At 39.9% G+C, this 20,921-nt stretch overlaps 1 protein-coding gene and 1 non-coding gene across 3 annotated transcripts; one reads left to right on the top strand and one right to left on the bottom strand.

The window, feature by feature from the left end:
- The first annotated feature begins 13,840 nt into the window (after positions 1-13,840).
- TRNAS-GCU (transfer RNA serine (anticodon GCU)) lies at positions 13,841-13,922 on the top strand. The gene has a single exon. It is a non-coding gene; the product is annotated as a tRNA-Ser (tRNA).
- A 1,751-nt stretch (positions 13,923-15,673) lies between these two features.
- Positions 15,674-20,229, bottom strand: LOC104092250 (RING-box protein 1a). 2 transcript variants are annotated; one of them, XM_009597794.4, is made up of 5 exons: positions 19,971-20,229; positions 18,882-18,932; positions 18,699-18,758; positions 16,126-16,197; positions 15,674-16,034 (listed from the first exon to the last, which is right to left on the bottom strand). In XM_009597794.4, the coding sequence occupies exons 1-5, from the start codon at positions 20,110-20,112 to the stop codon at positions 15,997-15,999; spliced, it is 363 nt and encodes a 120-aa protein (XP_009596089.1). In that variant the 5' UTR covers positions 20,113-20,229; the 3' UTR covers positions 15,674-15,996. The 2 variants fall into 2 exon arrangements, with proteins under 2 accessions (XP_009596089.1, XP_070037339.1); XM_070181238.1 differs by lacking the exons at positions 15,674-16,034; positions 16,126-16,197 and adding an exon at positions 16,285-16,337 and having other exon boundaries at positions 19,971-20,223.
- Positions 20,230-20,921: the final 692 nt, after the last annotated feature.

Genomic DNA, 20,921 nt, shown 5'->3' with positions numbered 1-20,921 from the left:
ATATTTCTTAAGTTTTTTCATAGTTATATCTTTTAACGTATCCTTTCAAGCTTTGGCTTATAATTTTTGGATGCTCCAATAAATTTTATAGTTCATAAATGTTAGTAACTCAAATAAATCCTAAACCAAAATCAAATCAACACTAATGCTAATAAAAGACATTCAATTCAATTGTACTGAAAATAGTGTTGGATATCTATTTTTTAGTTTTTTTATGGTTTAGATAAAATGTATAACTTATTTTTCTTTTAGTGGTTAGTCATGTAAATAATAGTACTTATTAGTCATAATTTTAAATTATGTTTGTTTTCATTATGACTTATTAATAATATTTATTTTATGCGATTTTATTATCTTTATTGTTGAATATTTTAGTATAATGACATGACTCATCTCATATTTATGTAATTTTATTGAAAAACACCTTATATAGTTCTGTCTTACTAGGATTAAATAAATATTTGCAGCACAAATTTTACGTTTTGTGCTATGAAGACTTTATGGAAAAAAATTCAAAAACCCCGAGAAAAAATCGAGATTAAAAAAATTGACTTTTATTGGTTTGGTTTGGTATTTAGATTTAATAACCTCTTACAATTGGTTTGGTTTGGTAATTAGAAAATCCGAACCAACCCGACCCATGTACATCCATAATCTAGAATAATACTCCTATTAACTTTTCTAAAGAGAGCTTTAATGTTTTTACTATGGATATAACACAATATTTCAAGAATTCCACATTTAATCTTCTTAATACAATTTCTGATGTGTTCGACTTTTGACGTTCAAAAATTACATATGTTCTTAACATATACTAATAAACTCATAGTATGACATCTCTACTTTTCATTGAGTCGGGGTCTACCGAAAACAGCCCTTCTACCTACACAAAAATTTGACAAAAGGCGTGCGAATTTTCTTCTCAATTGTGTTAAAGGTATGCAAAATTAAATATGCATTCATAATAGCTAACATTTAACCTCTTTACACTACATAATATTCTGGTGAAGGGTGTGCACCGGATCACCCTTCGCCTAAGGCGGCTCCGCTCATGCAAAATAGGGGTAAGGTCTGTGTACAGACTACCCTTCTCACACCTCACTTGTAAGATTATACTGGACATATTATTGTTGTTATATATTATAATATCTCTTAATCATGAAGTTATAAACAAATTGGAAACAAAAAAATAGAAGGGACATATGAAGATTGTTTGACCAAAAATATGACTCTTGATTCAAATAATTAAATTTATGCGATTATGGGTTAAACTTAGTTAACAATAATATTTCTAGATGTAGCTTCCAAGGGTGCGATAAACGTCAGATAGATTTGGTCGAATAGTGATAACAGTATGCAATAACTATTCCAAAAAACATGAACAATAATGTAGCATTTAATGGCAATGAATAACAATAAATAACATTTAAGTAAATAGGAGGAATTATTCACCCAATAAAGGATGAACTAGATGGTTGTTCCTCCTAACAATGATGAATGACAGACAAATCCTTGAATGGTCGAGTTATTCTCGGATCTGATAAAAAGTATGGAATAATATAGAGAAGAATCTTAGTGAAAAGCTAGTGTTTGTATCTTAGTAAGAGAGAGAGAGAGAGAGAATTTTTTTGTCAAAGTGTGTTCTTACAAATGAATATCACATGCCCCTCCCATTATCTCATTTTTATATATATATGGAACATGTTCCTAAAAAATTTTAATAGTACAAGTGTAGAGAATATCCACTAGAATATTCTCTTTTAATACCCTACCCTGACAAACTAGCTGTTACAGCTCTCATCAACGATATTCAACCTCGACCCTTGTTATCATCTCAACTACGGCTCTCGTCAACATCTCGACCACGGCTAATGTCGCCACTTCAGCCTAGGACTTTATTGCTTCTTGGTCCATCTCGACTAACGACGACTCTTTGGTATTATCCCGCCTCAAATATTATAAGGGCGAATTTTAACCCATATATTTAGTCCCTCCGCTTATTGAGGTTGTGTCCCCGTACGAGGTCGATGAGCGAACAATGTTATGCATATTTGGCGGGGGTCCTGGTTGTGGAGATGGGACTATGTGGTTTTTTGTGGTATGCATATTTTGAATTTATCAAATTTCCCAGGAATTATTTGGAGTTATCTGGGCCACAAATAGAAATGACGTCATGGCCCCGTGCGTCATAATGATACCATTTCCCGATGCATTGCATCGATTCAGGTGGAGCTCTTGATTGGCTCTGTCGGCTCGAGTTTCGTGCTAATTATGTTTCATACAATTTCGATTCGTGTTCCTTCCAAACTAATAAATAGGGAAAGCTTTTCCGATTTTTGGAACTTTTCAAATTCCTTCTTCTCCGCTATCACCAGTTTGCTTGATTCACTTTGAAGATCACTCATTTTCTTCTATTTCTGAGGCTTATCTTGCCCTTCGTTCTTCTTCTTCTTTCAAAACCCCATTCTCTTATCAAAAACGATGTCTAACATATCTTCTGAGTCCAGTGAGGCGAGTTATATCCCCCCTGACAGTGGCGTATCCTCCTCATGAGGAGGGTGTTCCTGCCACCGCTAACGACAGAGCCTTCCTATTGGTGGAAGAGATAATTCCACGCAACCCCCATTCCTGGTCTGATTTCACCAAGTCCCCTGATGCCGATCCTGTGGATTTTCGGTCGGTGATGATGGTGAAATAATTGGAAGAGCTCAGGGCTAAATTCAATATTCCTAGTCATGTCGAGTTGATTCCGGCGGGGTGGGATATTGTGACGTCTCACCATACTGGGTACTGCGCCTTCTATGCCTACCCGTTATAAGTTGGCTACACTCTTCCTCTTTTTTCGTTGGCGGAGGAGTTCTGCCGTTATTACGACATTTGCCCAGTTCAGCTCGCGCCGTATGTTTACAAACTTATCCGGATGCTTACCAAATTTGTCGAGCTGGACGGGGTCGAACTGACGCTTCGACATTTGATATGTCTCTTCGCCCCTAGTTTTTATAAGGGGGACGATGATAAATCTTCACCATCGAAGGGGTAAATGTTTGGTGGTAAAGATGGACGACAAGGCCAACCGTCAATTCTAGTTCAACTTCTTCTTCGCCAAGACCGAAGATGTGTTGGCCAATGTCGACGGTTTCCCCGAGACTTGGAACTATACTCATAAGTATTCAATCTCCCTGTAGATAATTGATTTTTTTTTATGCCCGATCGATAGTTTTGACTTTACGTTCCTTACTTGTACAGCCAAGACGACACCTCCTCCTCCGGTCACCGACATTCCCGATTGGGTTGGTTGACTTCTCCCTCATATTGCAAGGATTCGTGAGTGGTTGGGCTTTTTGAACAGGTTTGGACATGCTCCTCTCTCGGCTGGTAAGCTACTCTTACTATTGGAATCTTGGGTTTCTTTTTCTTTTGTTCATTTTTGCTAACTTTCCTCTCTCCTTGTATTCTTCTCTGCTTCGACCAGGGGATCTTCAAGGAGGTATAAAACTCCCGCACTCACGTTTCGTAAGAGAAAAGCCGTTGCATCTTCGGCTCCCATCTCTTCTATGACTATGACTGATTCTGCTCACTCCTCGGTTCCTCCCGTTACTGCTCCAATATATGTTCCTCCTCTAGCTGCGGAGACTTCGGCCGCAGAGCCTTCAGCTTCTCCTTTGTACCGTCTAATAAATGAAGAAGAGGAGTCGTTGCCAGGTGATGGGGACTTGATGCCTCGTAAGAGGAGATATATGGATTTCGGTGTGGGGTCGCCTGGGCCGTTGACTCAGTGGTAGGTGATTTTACGCTGCACGAGATGGCGACCATTGTCATTGAAGTCGATGTCGGGCCGGTGTATGAGATTCAGATGTCGGTGAAGGTCGACGTGGGTATGTCTCTCCCTTCTGTGATGACGGAGGCTGAAGGGCCGGCCACTAGAACTTTTGACACTTCGCGGCTGGAGAAGATGTCGACTTCGTGGCTAGCTAATGATAATTCTTTGCCGGCCGATGGGAGAGGCAAAGACATTGCCGAAGAAGGCTCTAAGATGGGTTCAGAGATTGATGCTGGCGATCTGAAGATGATGGAGGGAGGGTTTACCCAGCTCGAGGTAAGGCTGGAGGGGTTTACGAGGACCATTGTGATCCCTATGGATCGTGATCTGCTGTAGAATACGGAGAACATAGTTCCCTCCCTCGGCCCTCTTTACTCCGAAATAGAGGGTGAGACCCTCAAAGAACTGGACGATGTCACCTTGTCGAGGAGCATAGCCGGTCTTGATCTCGGGATGAGTATTTAGTGCTTTTGTCCTTCAATTTTTTTGTTTAGTGTTGTGCCTTTGTTAGCAGGGGCATTTTCAATTTTGCCTTCCTTCTTTTTCTTTTTGTGATTGCAGACTATTATTTTGGAGATTGAAAGTTTCTGAAGGGAGGAGAAGCACAGGGAAATATTGAGATGTTGAAAAATAAATATTTCGAGTACCGCGGCAAGTACAGGGAGTTTCGCAAGCGGTTTGGTGAGGGCGGCAATTTTCAAGCCCTTCGTGATGAATTGAAAGAGAAGGATGACAAGCTGGTGAGCGTCCTTGAGGGGACGTTGAGGAGTAGGGAAGAGGAGCTTGAGGTCAGCAAAGCCGTAAAGGCTCAGTGCGGCGACCTTGAAGCATAAGTGGCCGAGCTGCACAGCAGTTGGAGGAATGCTAGTTCCAGATAGAGGTCCTTAATGGAAAAGTCACCGAGAAAGCGGAAGAGTTAGAGAAGGCGGAGGCGACGCAGTCAAAGTCTCTAAATAAGGCGGAGTCCCTTGAGGTGGTGATTTGAACCCTCCGTTCTGAACAGGAGAGTGATTTAGCGACGACCAGGCTCAAGGAAGAACGCCTTGATGAAAGAACCGGGGAGTTGGTAATGGAGGCCTCCGTTCTCCATGATCGAGTGGTTGCCTTGGAGGCCGAGAAGACTCAATTACAGGCACAACCGTCCTCTTCCCATATTTCGGACTTTCCCAACATTCCTCGGGATTTATGCGAGGAGTAGATTCATGCTGAAACCTAGTTAGATATCTTTTGATATTTGCTTGTGGCGGGGTCCGTTTCTGATAAAGCCCTTGAAGGTGTTCGTGTGAAGGCTCGCGAAACCCGACTTGTTTGTGGGTATGATCCCGCTACGCCTGAGACCGGCGAAGGTTATGATGAAGGTGTGGATCGACTTGAGGAGGCTGCCCGGTACAATACCGTATACCCGTAGGGCGAAGGCGAAGGTGGCGTAGGGGACCAAGATGGCGAGGGCACCGGTGGCCAAGGCGGTGAAGGAGTAGAAGATCACAATAGTGGTGACCAGTAGTTTTTTCTTCTTCTCTTTTTTTGTAAATGTTTTGTGTATTTTTGTCGGCGTTTTCATTAGCCTTTGTGTAAATTCTTTTCCCGTGGTTTGTTTTCTGTATTTGTACATTTGTTCTTCTATTTTTTGTGCACTAGAACATGACCGAGGTCGTCGACTTGTTTGGTTATGACCTTTTGTTAGATTGCGGTCGAGTGCCGATAAGTGTTTACTCGGATGAGGTCGATCATAAATTTTCCTTTAAGTTGCGGCCGAGGGCCGGTTGTTAGTTCGAGCGAGGTCGAACGCGACTGATTTTAGTTTATGGCCGAGGGCCGATAGGTATTAGTTCGAACAAGGTCGAATATAACCTGTGTTTAATCATGGCCGAGGGCCAATAGGTGTTAGTTCGAACAAGGTCGATTATAACCCGTGTTTAATCATGGCCGAGGGTCGAACATATACTCAATTTGAGAGAAATGTGCCACTCAGTGTAAAGTTTATTTCCTTGACATTGTTGCATTTGTTACATACTTAGAGAAATTTATATATTTTTGGGTGTTGGTTGGCGTTCCAGTCCGAGTTCCGGTCTATCTAGTCCTTTCATTGGTCGATCTAGAAAATAGTGAGAGGTCGAGCAATGAAATAGTAACCAGGCCTCTCCTTCGCGTACTTCGACTTTGAGTGTTCCCTTTGTCGCCTCGTTAAAAACCTCCTTGGGAAAACCCAACTAGGACTTGGGGGACACTTTTTCTGTTAGAAGTTGAAGTATTTGAGGTGGCCGATATTCCAGTTGTTTGGTAGTAGCTTCCCTTCCATTGTTTCTAGTTGAAATGATCCTTTATTTGCTTTTCATGTGATTTTGTATGGACCGTCCCAATTTATTCCCAGCTTTCCTTCCCTGGGATCTTTGCTCGCTTGGGTTTTAGTTTCAGTACGTAGTCCCCGACTTTGAGCGGCCTCACCTTTTCTTTCTTGTTATAATAGTGTTCTGCTTGCTGTTTTTGGGCAATCATTCTTATATAGTCCATATCTCTTTGTTCGTTGACTTCGTCGAGTTCCTGCCTTCTACCCTCATCATTACTTTTGCCGCTCTCATGGGAGTACCTTATACTAGGCTCTCCGACCTCGACTGGTATTACCGCCTCTGTCCCATAGACCAAAGAGTAGGGCGTCTCTCTTGTGCTCGTTTTCAGAGTTGTTCGGTAGGCCTACAATACTTCTGGTAGTACTTCCGGTCATAGTTCATTGGCGTCCTCAAGCTTATTCTTCATGATGTTTAGTATCAATTTGTTGGAGGACTCTGCTTGCACGTTGCCCGTGAGGTGGTACGGGGTTGAGAATATTCTTTTGATACGCCATTTCTCGAAAAATTCGATGATTTTCTTTCCCGTAAATTGAGGTCTGTTGTCGCAATTGATTTCTTTGGGAAGGCCGAACCGGCATATGATATTTCTCCATATAAAGGTGATTACTTCTTGTTCCCATATTTGGTCGAATGCTCCTGCTTCCACCCACATAGAGAAATAGTCACTTAAAACCAAAAGGAATCGTACGTTACCTCATCCTGCCGGGAGGGGGCCCACGATGTCCATTGCCCATTTGATGAACGACCAAGGTGATTTAACCGAGTGGAGGTGTTCACCCTCTTGGTGAATCACTAGGTGTACTTTTGGCATTGCTCGCATCTTTTTACGAGGTCCGCGGCCTTCTGTTTCATGGTGGGCCAATAATATCCCGCCCGTATGAGGCATCTGACCAGTGCTCGATTGCCGAAATGAGCCCCGCAATGGCCTTCATGGATTTCTTCAAGAAAACGTCGAGTCTGGTTTGGGCCGAGGCACTTCGCTAAAAGGCCATTGTAGATTCTCTTGTACAGGGCGTTGTAGAGGGTACTGTATCTGGCTGCTTGCATTATCTGTTTCCTGGCCTCTTTTTTATATCTTGGGAGTGTGCCGTCGTGCAAGTATGCGATAATACGGTTGCGCCAGTACCAAATTAAGTTAATGGTTCTTACTTCGACTTGGTTTAGCAATGGGTTGAGGAGATGGAAAACCTTTTTGTCTCATGTTGTAATGCTTTTGGTGGCTGCGACTAGTTTAGCGAGGCCATCTACCTCTCTATGCTCGTGGAATTTGGTCAAGCTAACATTCGTCGAACTCGGGAAGCAACTTGTAGATTTTGATCTAGTATTTTTGCAATTTTTATTTCTTGATTTGGAAATTCCTTGTGACTGGTTGACTACGAGCTGGGAATCATATCGTAGTTTTAACCGTTTTGCCCCATACTTGAGCGCTAGTCTCAAACCTGCAATGACGGCCTCATACTCGGCCTTGTTGTTAGTCATGTTCAGGCACCTTATGGACTTGCGAGTTACTTCGCTTGTTGGGACTTCGAGTACGAGTCCCAGTCCGGACCCCGATGCATTGGATGCGTCGTCGGTGTATAGGACCCAGAGGTTTTGTGTTTGGGGGGAAGTTTGGACGACTTCCCTTTCGACTTCAGGCATTATTTTTGTGCTGAAGTTGGCGACGAAGTCATCCAGCACTTGTGAATTTATCCCCGTTCGTGGCTGGTACGTGATATCATGATCGCTTAGTTCGATGGCCTATTTGGCCAGCCTTCCCGATAGCTCGGGTTTATGTAAAATGCTTCTTATGGGGAAAGTTGTGACGACCGAGATGGGAATACGGTCTAAGCTTCCGTGAAGCTACGACTAAGGCCAAAGCTAGTTTCTCGAGGTGCGGGTACCTCGTCTCGGCTCTGGCTATGGTTTCGCGTGGTATGGGTATCTTGTCTCAACTAAGGAAGTGCTCCCCCGACTCTATTTTTGAAAGCAAGGGCACTGACAAAAGGTAGGCCTTTAATTCCCTCTGAGTCTGGACGCACTCTCAAGTCCATTGGAGGCCGTTATCCTTCTTAAGTACGCCAAAGAATTTATAGCACCTATCCGACGACCGCGAGATGAAACTTGATAGGGCGGCGATATGGACAGGGTTCAGGTATCCCCTCGATGTCTTTCATTTGGTCAGGGTTGACCTCGATCCCTCGATGTGATACCAGGAAACCTAGAAACTTTCCCGAGGCTATGCCGAAGGCACACTTCTCCGGGTTCAGTTTCATTCTATATCGTCTGAGTATGTCGAAAGTTTCTTTCAGATGGTCAATGTGATCTTCTCCCCTTTTGGACTTTACCAGCATGTCATCTATATATACTTCAATTATTCTACCGAACTGATCCTTGAACATCTTTGTCACTAATCTTTGATAAGTCGTCCCCGCATTCTTTAGTCTGAAGGGCATGACCATGTAGCAGTACGTTCCTTGGTGGGTGATGAACGTAGTTTTTTCCTGGTCTTCCTTTTCCATGTGGATCTGATTATAGCCTGAGTAAGCGTCCAAGAAGCTTAACAGCTTATGTCTGGTCGTTGCGTCAATGAGTTGGTCGATGTGAGGCAGCGGGAACGAGTCCTTTGGGCATGCTTTGTTCAAGTATGTGAAGTCCACACACATCCACCATTTCCCATTCTTCTTTTTAACCATTACTACGTTGGCGACCCACTTGGGTACTTCGCTTCCTGATAGAGCCATTTTCTAATAGTTTTTCCAACTCCTCATGCACCGCGTCATTGATCGTAGAGTTGAAGTTTTGCCTGACCTGTCTCACCGGGGGAGGAAGGGGTTGACGTTTAATTTTTGCGTGGCGATTTCCTTTGGGATTCCCGGTATATCTGTATGGGTGAAAGCAAAGAAACCCGAGTTAGCTTTTAAGAATTGACTGAATTTACATGGTTCTTGAAGTTTGCAACCTATATATGCCTTTTTGTTATGGTCGTTGGGATCTAATTGAACGGGGTCGAGGTCTTTTATGGTCGATCCTACGGCTTCGACTATGTCGGGATCTTTGGTGCCTTCCATAATCTCGTCATGCCCTGACCTCGGCCTTGCTTATTTCTATGCATTTTCTCTTTGTCCTCCCTTTGTTGGGTGGTCGTGCTGTCTAAAGCAATGTGGTAGCATTCCAGGAACGTATGCTACTCTCCTCGTATGCTGAATATTCCCCATGGAGTTGGGAATTTGACGACTTGGTATAAGCTAGAGAGGACAACCTTCATGTGGTGTATCCATGGTCGTCCTACTATGGTGTTGTACGCGGTGTATTGGTCAATGATGTAGAATATTGTTTCCAGAGTCACGCCGCCGGCCAAAAGGGGAGTGTAATTTCCCTGGACGTCCGTTCAACTGCATTGTTAAAAACAATTAGCATGATGCATCGCGGTACTCTCTTATCCTCGAGTTTCATTTGGGTAAGTACTCGGGGATAGATAATGCATGTGCCGCTCCCGTAATCTATCATAATGCGTTTAACATTAGTATCTAAAACTCACAGAGTAATAACGAGGGCGTCATTATGAGGAAAAGTCAAATTGTCGGCGTCCGACTTGTCGAAGATGATACTTTCTTCGCGTTCGTAATACTATTCGCGGGTGATAGATCGCTTGAGTTTGTGGTTAGTGATTAACTTCACGTTGTTGATATAGGCGTCGTCGCCGATGATCATGTTGTTGGTAAGTGCCGGTGAGGGTGGTTTGGGCGGCCCTTGATTTCGCGTCCTTTAGCAAAATTGGTTCTTCCCTTATTGCTTAGCAGCTCTTAAAGGTGTCCTTGCCGTAGCATATTCACGACTTCCTGCCTTAGGGCGATGCAGTCTTCCGTCTTATGCCCTCGTTCTTGGTGAAACTCACAGAGGGCGTTAGATTTTCTGGTGTTAGGGTCCGATCTCATCTTCGGCGACCACTTCACTTTTGGCCTGAGCTTCTCCGGGGCGTATACTATCTCTGTAGGTGACACACAAAAATTGTGAGCAGATAATAGGGAGGCATACCTCTGTTGTTCCGATAGATTCCCGTTCTTGGTCTGGATGGACCTTCTTCGTAGCGGGGAAGGGGGAAGGGGGGGGGGGGGAGGGGCTTCATTCCCTGTTGGAACGCAGAATTGGATGATCTCTTCTGGTATTTTCTCTTCAATCCTTTCTTGATTCTGCTTGTGCCGAGGTTAGTCGGTAGGTTGGCCCGTTAAGGTTGTCCTCATCTGCACGAACCTCGGCGCAATAAGCATTATGGATTTCGTCCCAAGTGGTTGGGGGTACTTCATCAACCGACTCAACAATTTCCTTGTTGCTCTTGAACCATCCCTACTCGGCCAATTCTGAAAAGTTGTGACTGTCATCCCTTCGGACACATTTGGCAAATTCATCCTTACTCGGTTGAACCGAGCGATGAAGTCCCTCAGCCCCTCTCCCAGAGATTATTTAATATCAAATATGTCGTTTACTCTCGCCTTAGACTTCTTGGCTCCAGCGTGGGCCGTTACGAACTTGTAAGTCATTTATTCAAAAGTTTCTATGGAGCATGCTGGTAGCTACAAATACCAGTTAATGCCGCTCCTGTGAGGGTTTCACCAAACTTCTTCAGCAAGATGGAAGACACCTATTCTTTGTCGAGGTCGTCGCCTTTTACGGCGGTGACGTAATGAGTCACATGATCTTCAGGGTCGGTTGTGTCGTCATATATCCTGAGGTAGGGCGGGCATTTTAAAGGTTTTTGGTATGGCATATGGTGCTGCATCATCACTATAAGGTTGCTCGACGAACCAATCGGCGTCCCTCTTTGACAACAGCTTAGGAGCGCCCGGTATCTTGTCGACCCTTTCTTGGTGGTCTTTCATTTGATCTCGGACGCCTTGTTTTCATTCTCCATTTCTTCCATCTTTTCAGAAAGGGTGCAAGGGCGTTTCCATCTGCAATATCTATGACATTGTGAGTAATACCTGTCGTTGGAGGAGAAGGCTGGTTGCACTCCTCGTCCGTTCGTTGTATTTTGCAAGTCCTTGCGTTTTCTGCAGTCGTGTCTCGAGTGGGCTTGTTGAGGACGATGGTTAGCGTGTCAGTTAGCCATGCTTCGAGGAGCTTTTTTACAGCAGGGGGCGTCTCTTCCCACACAGACGTGGAGGCTTCCTTACCACGAGATTTTGTGAGGGGGCAGTGACCCATCTCGCCTAGGGAAGGCACGGGCCGTCGCGCTATCGTCTGCCGTTTCACAACTTTCGTTGATGACGTTCATGAGGTTGGTTGGGAGGTTACTTATTATTCTCGACCTTACTTCTCGGTTACCTGCCATGTTGGGATTTGTGCACACAAAGAAAGGAGATCTTATTTTTGCCTTCTTTTTTTTTTTTACGTTAGTGACCCGTGCTAGTTGTAGATCCAGAAGAAACTAAAAGTTTTAACTAAGAAATCCCCACAGACAGCGCCAAATTGTTTGGCCAAAAATATGACTCTTGGTTCAAATAATTAATTTTATGTGATTATGGGTTAAACTTATTTTACAATAATATTTTCTAGATGTAGCTTCCAAGGGTGCAATAAACGTCAGATAGATTTGGTCGAATATTGACAACAGTATGCAATAACTATTCCAAAAAATATGAACAAGAATGTAGCATTTAATGACATTGAATAATAATAAATGACATTTAAGTAGATATGAGGAATTATTCTCCAAATAAAGGATGAACTAAATGGTTGGTCTCTTAACAATGATGAGTGATAGATAAATCTTTGAATGTTAGAGTTATTCTCGGATCTGATGGAAAAGTATAGAATAATATAGACAAGAATCTTAGTGGAAAGGTGATGTTTGTATCTTAGTAAGAGATAGAAAATCTTTTTGTCAAAGTGTGTTCTTACAAATGAATATCACATGCCTCTCTCGTTATCTCTTTTTTCTATATGGATGAGCCATGTTCCTAAAAAATCCTAATAGTATAAGTTTAGAGAATATTCATTAAAATATTCTCTTTTAATATCCTATCCTAACAAACTAGTCGTTACAACTCTCATCAACAATATTCAACCTTGATCTTGACCCTTGTTATCATCTCCACTACGGCTCTAGTCAACATCTCGACCAAGGCTGATGTCACCACTTCAGCCAAGGACTTTGTTATTTTTTTGGCCCATTTCAACCAAGACGACTCGAGAATTACTTTTTAGTATTATCTTACTTCAAATATTATAAGGGCAGACTTTTACCCTAAAATGAGACTTCAAATTTTGTGACAGACGACTTTAGTTCCTGCTATGCATATCGATGTAACCTATAAATGCATTGGCAATTGGAGTGGAAAACTTTTAGAAGTTCGAGGAGAGCTTTTCCCCTAGTTGCCTGCAAATGCATGACTGATAAATCAAATAAAGCTCCTCTCTTTCCGATTTCTTCTTTTTTCCATCTCTTTCCAATTCCTACTTTACTTTTGTTAGATAGTGTAACATTCACATGGGAAAGATGACATTGATACTTTACAGAGTAAAATAAGCTTTCAAATTTTCAATTGAAATAGGAGGATGGAAATATTTATAATTGGGGGTGTAAGTAATTTTCACCCAATATTGACAAACATTAAATTCGCGTGTAATCCTTCTTTCTGTTTTTGTCTTTCTTTTATCTACATGAGTTTTCCACTTAAAATTTTATAGCAATGCTTACTTTGGTTAAAACTCTTCACTGCACTAATTGACGTAGACAGTGAAGAGTTTTAACCAAAGTAAGCATTGCTATAAAATTTTAAGTGGAAAACTCATGTAGAAAAAAGAAAGACAAAAACAGAAAGAATTGACGTAGGCAGAATTTTTTACATGTGAATGTCAATGTTTGAAGAAATGAATAAAAGAATAAATCACTATAATGATAAGCGGTGTCATTTTCTATATTTATACCCAATAACTTTATTTTTCTATATGTATATTTAATAAAATTTTGGATCAAGCGATGTCACGTGACACCGCTTGGGAAAGAGTGCGTCCGCATAACGCCATAACGAATTATGCAACTTAAGGTTAAACAGTAATGGAGAAAGTGTAATGGAGAGTAGGCAGAGAACAGCAACAATTTGCATTTTAGATTTATAAGGCGCAATCTGAGACGTAATGCGATTTTTAAGTCTGCAGATGTAAACTGCGATCTTAGCTGATTTATGCTTATGAATTTTAATAGTAAACAGAGAAGAGCAACAAATTGCATGGGAAAGATGCTTTTTTTCCTCTCTTTCCTTTTTTCTCATTTTTTTGTGGTTCACCCATATTATAAAAGTACTAGATCCGCCTCTGCTCCCCGTCTTATTTTAAGTGTCCATATTTGAATAGACATGAAACATAAGAAATAAATATAGAATTTTGAAATTACGTGTCTTAAATATATATCACGAGTTTGAGTCGTGGAATCAACCAATGATATTTGTATTAGGGGAAACAATGTACATTACATCTTCTTAGGGTGCGGCCCTTCTCCGAACTATCGGTTTATTGTCTTAAATATGTTATAATATTTTTTTCGGCATAAATGGTTATTGGTAAAGACAAATGAGAAGTTTAAATTAAATTGTCTCCAAATTAAAAGAAAAAAATATTTTTTTCACCAACATATGTCACATAAAGTCATAAACCCATTTTTTATATTTCGTATTGTCGATGAGTAACAGATGTCGCTTTGGCCGAGTGGTTAAGGCGTGTGCCTGCTAAGTACATGGGGTTTCCCCGCGAGAGTTCGAATCTCTCAGGCGACGTTGATCTTTTTACTCTTTCCTTTCCTTTCCTTTGGCTTTTTCTCTTTTTGTCTTTTTAACTTTGAGTTCTGATTTTCAGATAATTAACACTTACTGAATAATATTAGGCATGCGCTGTTTTTTCGTTTTGAAGTGGGATTTGGGAATAAAGGCCCATTTCCCAACTCTGTTTGTTCCTCAAACATGATGAGAAAGACAAGAGAGACCTATTAATTTTATGTGCTCGAGGGCAAGTGGTCCAATGTTGTTGTTTCCCTTTACTGCTTCATGACCGTTTCCCTCTTGCTTTCAACAATTTCGCAGCATTTTAACACGGTAGAATATTTATTTGAACTCTATGTTTATTCCAATAAAAATTAAAATGGACCATACTTAATCTTATAATAGTGAAACGTGACTACAACAATAATGACAAATCCATTAAAATTTTATAACAAGGGTCATGTTAAACGTGCACGTAGATTTTATTTTTACCTTATATCGGTAGAAGTTATTTTCAATAGATTCTCGACTCAAATCAAGCATACAACTGAAACGTGAATATTATATAGTATTTTTACTTTAGGTCAGAAAATACCTACAACCCTATTTTATTAAATAATATTTTAGTTTATTTTAGAATAGAAAATAGGTAATTATTTTATTCTTAAAAGTTTTAACTAATGTTCTTGAGTCGAGGATCTAATCGAAACAATATGTCTACCTTTACGAGGTAGGGGTAAGATTTTCGTACACATTACCCTTCTCATACTCTACCTGTGAGACCGTACTAGGTATGCTGCTGTGATTGTTGTAAATTTTTAACTAGCGTCTCTCATAAATGAAGTTAAAACACCTAAACTTAAGGGATATTGTGATGGTGAATACCTTTTCTGCATGGGCCTTGCTCATTGAATCATTCCACTGCGTGCTTTGATCCATGATTTATCATCCATTTGATCCAAATTGGGTCCAATAAAAGCTTATAATATTAACAGCTTTACCTATATCACCATATATAATAGTATTTCTGTTTGCGACAACCATTATTGTTTTGTTTAAAAAAAAGGGAGAGAATTTACAGCTATGAAGCACTCAGGAATATACCCTTTCTCCTTTTCCAATTACTATATTAGGTTATTCCCTCTAATAATCATTAGTCAAATGGGATAATGTTTCAGATAGTGTATTCCTCCCATCAACGCTTTACAATCTAATAATCATCACGTCTCACGCTTTTTGTGTTAAAGTAAATAAAGCCCAATGATAATCCCTTCTTTATGAGCTGGTTTGCTTACCCAATTCTTTCATGAAATGAATTGAGAGACTAAAATTATAGAACTTTGATATAACTAATAGCGTAAGATAACTTTACACATCTAGTGTACCGGAACCTATCGTAGCAAATTACCTTCATGTTTTACATCTAGTTATTTGCATTTATTTGACATTCACGTCTACTCTTTCACATTTTATCTACTATTTTAAACGTTTGCGATGCTACTATATATTTAATGTCTTTATACTTGACCTTTGTCTCTTAGAATCCTCCTCTAGTTTGGCCTCTGTATTTGGTTCATCTAGGGTCACACATAGCATAACAGAGGGGCATAAATGCCATTTAACAAAGTGTAGCAGAGGGCAGTCAAAATAGCACCTTATCCCCAACATTATTAGTCTCTGCTCCAGAAGACAGCATAGGAATTTATGTTTAGCCATAAGTCACAGGTAGTGATAAACTGATAATGGCGGCGGAACAAATAAACTGCCAGTTAACCAAAAAGATGACCGAATTACTTGATGAAAGAATCAACGGCACATCCAAAATAGCAAAAGTTCACATGGTAATATCACATCTCAAAATTACGAAGTGCCAACAAAAAGTGAAGTCGTATCCACAGTCACGTCTATGAACTAAAAGCACAAAAGCTTTGTTAGAGTTTCCAATCAAGGAATGTACCTAGGCGGGTAATTCAATCAGTATACTCTGATCAAAATAACCATATTTTTGAAAATCCCACTTCTTGTACAGGAGCAGCAATTTCTAGTGACCATATTTCTGAAAATCCCACTTCCTGTATAGGAGCAGCAAATTCTAGTGACCATATTTCTGAAACTCCCACTCACTGTTGTCTGAAGGATAAAACAAGCACACAACTGTTAGGAGATATGGCATAATGCTACAACTGTATGCCTAACAACGCAGCATTAGCATACAACTTACCAAGAGGACAGACTTGACGTGTCTTGAGCCACCTACTAATGCAGTGGAAGTGGAACGCATGGTTGCAAACTCCTGCAATAAGGAGCAAATGGCCAAACTGAGAATTTCCAAGTATAGAAGGATATCCCATATTAAAAATTACATAAAGCGATGATGAGTATAAATTTGTACCCCTTAAATTCCAAAATTCACAGAAAATGCAGTCCATGGCACTGGAAACAAGAAAAAATTAAAAAAACAAAAACAAAAGAAGGTCGATGTAGCAATTATTGAAGCCCTCTGATCCATGTCAAGCTGACTCAAGGAACGCAGTCCTAACACTTATACAGGATAAAATCAGCTAGATATCAGGTATATGCCGGGGTAACACATATAGTCAAAGAAAGCAAAGGCATCTGAAAAAGTAAGTTCCTCCAATAGATAGAAACATGAAGAGCATAGAGCTGGAGCACTCAATCTAATATCCTTCTCAAAGCTCAATTCTTAGGCAGCAACAATGTAAATGCAAGATATATTTATGGTCAGGGTAGTAGCATAATATCAGATAAATGCCATATCGTGTAGAAGGAAAAAAAATTTAAAGAGTGGCTAAAGTGAGGAAGAAGAAACATGACTAAGTTTAGGTCCCACTAACACATTCCTAGCATATCCGCCAGCAAATTAATTTAGTCCAACTGCAATATCATTACAAGTAAAATACATTAGGAAGAGCAGAGTTACCTCAAAATAATAAAGGTAAAGTGAAATATTCTTGGCAGCATCTCTAATTTCAAGAAGTTAAAATTCAAAGATAAATTAATAATAATTGCCAAGATTGTCACTTATCATTGTTCCTTTGAGTCAGATAAGCTGATGACCTCAGCATAAGATAATCTGTCATGATCACATCCTCATTACATCCAGGCTTACACAATGGAAAGGCCACAAGAGAAGCACAAAATATCTAATTTCTTCAACCAAGTCCAGTGCCATTCCTTCCCCCAACCAAAAGAGAGTATTCTGAGGGAGTAGTACTCTCATAAATCTATGTAGTCTGGTGAGAAATAGGTTCTCCCTTCCATTCAAAAATGAAAACTAGGAATGGGAAAAAACCTTTTGATTTTCCACTAAAACTAGAAGCAAAGACACACTAGGTAAAAAGAATTGATGAAAACAAAGAAGTTCTGTTCTTCTCCCCCTCCCCCTGAAATTAAATTGCTTTCTTCTACATCCTCATTCAACCAAGGTGGGTTGCTCTGATGGTAAGCACCCTCCACTTCCAACCAAGAGGTTGTGAGTTCGAGTCACCCCAAGAGTAAGGTGGGGAGTTCTTGGAGGGAAGGATGCCGAGGGTCTATTGGAAACAGCCTCTCTATCCCAGGGTACGGGTAAGGTCTGCGTACACACTACCCTCCCCAGACCCCACTAGTGGGATTATACTGGGTTGTTGTTGTTGTTGTACATCCTCATTCACAATTATCTCTTTCTCCCAGCTTGTAGCAGAATGAGGGGTTAACAAGGGGATAAACTGGCCTTAGTGTTGGTTTGTTAAGGCATGTACAGGCAAAGCTTAATATGAAAGTAAAATTCACCTACTAGATGGTACCACTTCTGAGCTTTGTTCTGGAGGGAGAATAAGCGCTTTTCAGGAGGGAAGACAAATAATGGAAGACAAAAAGAAAAGGAGGAAAGAGAGAGAGAGAGAGAGGGGGGAAAGTGAACGACAACCATTAGTTTGAAATAAAAAGACCGGATTGGGGAGGAACTTCCAAATAATGAAACGAAAATAGACCATCTTCTATGCAAAAAATTAATTTTAAACAAAATTAAAAAATTCAATTATTACCAAAATATTTGTGCCTAGTAAAATGTACACACCAAGGACTTAAACAAGATAATCAAAATCCTGATATCTTAGTTATAAGTAACAGAACTGTTGGAGTAGTATTTAGCTTCAGTTGTTGACAATTCTACTTCATGTCCTGTTACTAAAATAAGATCTTATGATTTATGTATGCTCGCATGATCCAATTCAACCTAAACTTTAGTGTAATCCCATAGGGAAACTTTTCGCAGGATCTTGTATAGAAAATGTTCTGCTTCCTCTTTCCCTTGGTTTTCTCTGACAGAAAATAAAGAACATGGCCCTATCTTGTTTAGGTTAAAAGATAGACATCTTCAGTTATGGACAACGCCCAAATTTCTATGGCCAGCGCTTTAGAAAACAAGAGAAAAACAGCATCCTTCATTTGGCACAAATTCCAGCATACAAAAAGACTGAAAATCACATCTACAGGATGCTCTAAAATCTTGGGAATACTATAAGTAAAATATACCTAAAGTGTTGGAACCAAATTAATCCCGCCTTATCACCAAATCAACCATTTGGCAGAAGTTAAATCACCACAACAAATGAATCGTTTGACTATCCCAAAACGATAATATATATTCAGAGATAGCAAAAATAACAAATGGTAATACACAAGGATGGCAGATCACTTAGAGAAAGGCATAGGAAAGCATGGCAGGTCGACAAACTAGATTGAAATAAAAATTGGTAACAATTTTACTTCCATAAAAGAGAAGCAACATACCCCAAGCCACTGTGCATTCCTCACTTGTTGCACTAGCTTGATTAGCTTGACATTCAATACCTAATAAATTTACCACATGATAAAGCAAATACTAAGAGGAACAAGCTTTAGCAATGAAATGATGATCATATAAGCAGACAGAACTGCACTTCAGAAGCTGTAAAAAAGAAAACCAAGACTCACAGAGATCCATGATGTGGTTCCTACAGATAGCACAGTTATCTACCACAATATCTGCAACCAGCAAGTAAAGAGACTACATTAAAACATCGAAAAGCTCAATTAAAATCATTAAAGCATATGTCTCATATACATGGAACTAGTGTCTACATCACTGAATTTATGAATATGCACACAAAATTGTAGCACAATACTGAACTGTAAGTAGATATGATTACACTAAAACTCCAGGTAATATGCATAAATATGTGTTAATTCTTCCTTTCCCCCTGCTCTCCACTAGGTAATATTCAATTAACATTGCATCAACAAAAGGGAGCTCCATCAAAGTCAGCACTACAAATTACAGGACAGAACCATTGAAGAAAATAGCAAAGTGTATTAGCTACTTCCTACTAGTATAAAAACTTTCAATACTTAGCATTGCTTTCTAGACAATGCATTCTCCTACTGAAACTCTAGGCCTGAGTTTGTGCATAGATAAACCCCTAATATGCAGTTCGTGTTTTAGTATCAAAGTGACGAACGAACAGTTGCATAAGTGCCAGGGTGTGTGTGTGTATATACGATGTTCATCATGTTAAAGTGCGAAGTCCACAGTGTACTCGAGGATTGAAGGGCCAATCTACTTCCATTAACTTCTGGTGGCTATTAGATGATGTTTAGTGTCTGCTTCCACACATATACATATATATACATAAACACACACATAAAGAGGACCAACTACTTACATTAAATTACCATGGCTATTACAGGAACTTAAACTAATGTAAACTAATGTATGTGTATAGGAACTTTAATGTATGTGCATGTGTGTATAATTAAATATTTACAGGAACTTTAATGTCTGTGTCTGTGTCTGTGTCTGTGTCTGTGTATGTGTGTGTATAATCAGATATATTTACACATCACAAATATACACACACACACATAATATCATCAACTCGTTAAATTTAAATAGGAACTTCATTATATATGTGTATAATTATATATATTTAGACATTTGCATGTACATAGAACATAAGATATCATCAAATCGTTAAAAATATGAAGAAACGTAAGCCTACGAGTAAGTTAGGGTTAGAAAATTACCCCAAGCCCATAGAGAGACGGCGTTCCACTTTTTGATCTCAAAACGCTTGGCCTTCTTAGTGGAAGATGATGATGAAGCTCCGGCACCGGCGGAACCCTCGCCGGCCGGAACCATAGTCACGTCGGTGTCAACAGATGCCATTGAACGGAAGCTATAACACACGTTTGGAATTCAATATACAGTACGAGAAATTGAATTCGAGTTTACAGAAACGGGGAATTTTTCCGTCTAACAGTGAAGAAATTGAAAAAAAATGTGAAGTCGGGTATAAATAGAACCTATTGGGCTAACTTAAGCCCGTATATAGTGGGCCGTGCGCCCAAAAATTTGTTCCAACGATGTCATTACAATGTTGACATAGTTTACTCACCCAAAAGTCCCCAACTCCAATTTTTATTGACTTTTGACTTCTCACACCCCCCCCCCCCCCCAAAACCCAAAAAAAGAAGATAAACTCTTCTCTTTTTCTTCTTTCTTTTTCATTTCATTTTATAGTTTTCTACTTCTTAGAGCTATGCTTATAGTTCTATTTATTTTTGGGCAACGGCTAAATTCGTGTTTAAACTTTGCATAATAGTTTAAATTTGTCATCTGTTGATAGTTGGAGTTAAATCTATCATTACCATTACATAAATGGAATAAATATTTTCTTAATAACTAACAGTAGAAGTTTTCTAACATGTCGGATTTTCTTAGAAGAAAAAATGATCAAATAGTTGTTAATAGTGTGGGGGTTCTAGTTCAAATTTTTTATTCTGTTCTCCGAAATTGGCTATCGACTCCATCTTGATACTAAGAGAGTACATGATTCGATTTGGATTGATTTTCTTTAAAAATCACGATGTATGTTTTGCTAATTGTATGAATGAAACCAAATGGATAAAAAGTCGATTTTCTTTGTTTCAAAATTTTTAGTGGAAGTTAGGTCTTTGTTGGTTGAAGTCTCTTCT

This window comes from Nicotiana tomentosiformis, chromosome 7, assembly GCF_000390325.3.
Source record: "Nicotiana tomentosiformis chromosome 7, ASM39032v3, whole genome shotgun sequence".
NCBI classification, from domain to species: Eukaryota; Viridiplantae; Streptophyta; class Magnoliopsida; order Solanales; family Solanaceae; genus Nicotiana; species Nicotiana tomentosiformis.
The sequence above is the reverse complement of the archived record's forward strand: the minus strand, read 5'-3'. Positions and strand labels throughout refer to the sequence as shown.

Coding starts and splice junctions, on each gene's coding strand:
- LOC104092250 (XM_009597794.4), bottom strand. CDS start 20,112: ATGGCATCTGTTGACACCGACGTGACTATGGTTCCGGCCGGCGAGGGT. Junction 18,933..19,970: donor CGTCTCTCTATGGGCTTGGG/GTAATTTTCTAA, acceptor TGCTGGTTGCAG/ATATTGTGGTAGATAACTGT. Junction 16,198..18,698: donor GGAATGCACAGTGGCTTGGG/GTATGTTGCTTC, acceptor TCCTTATTGCAG/GAGTTTGCAACCATGCGTTC.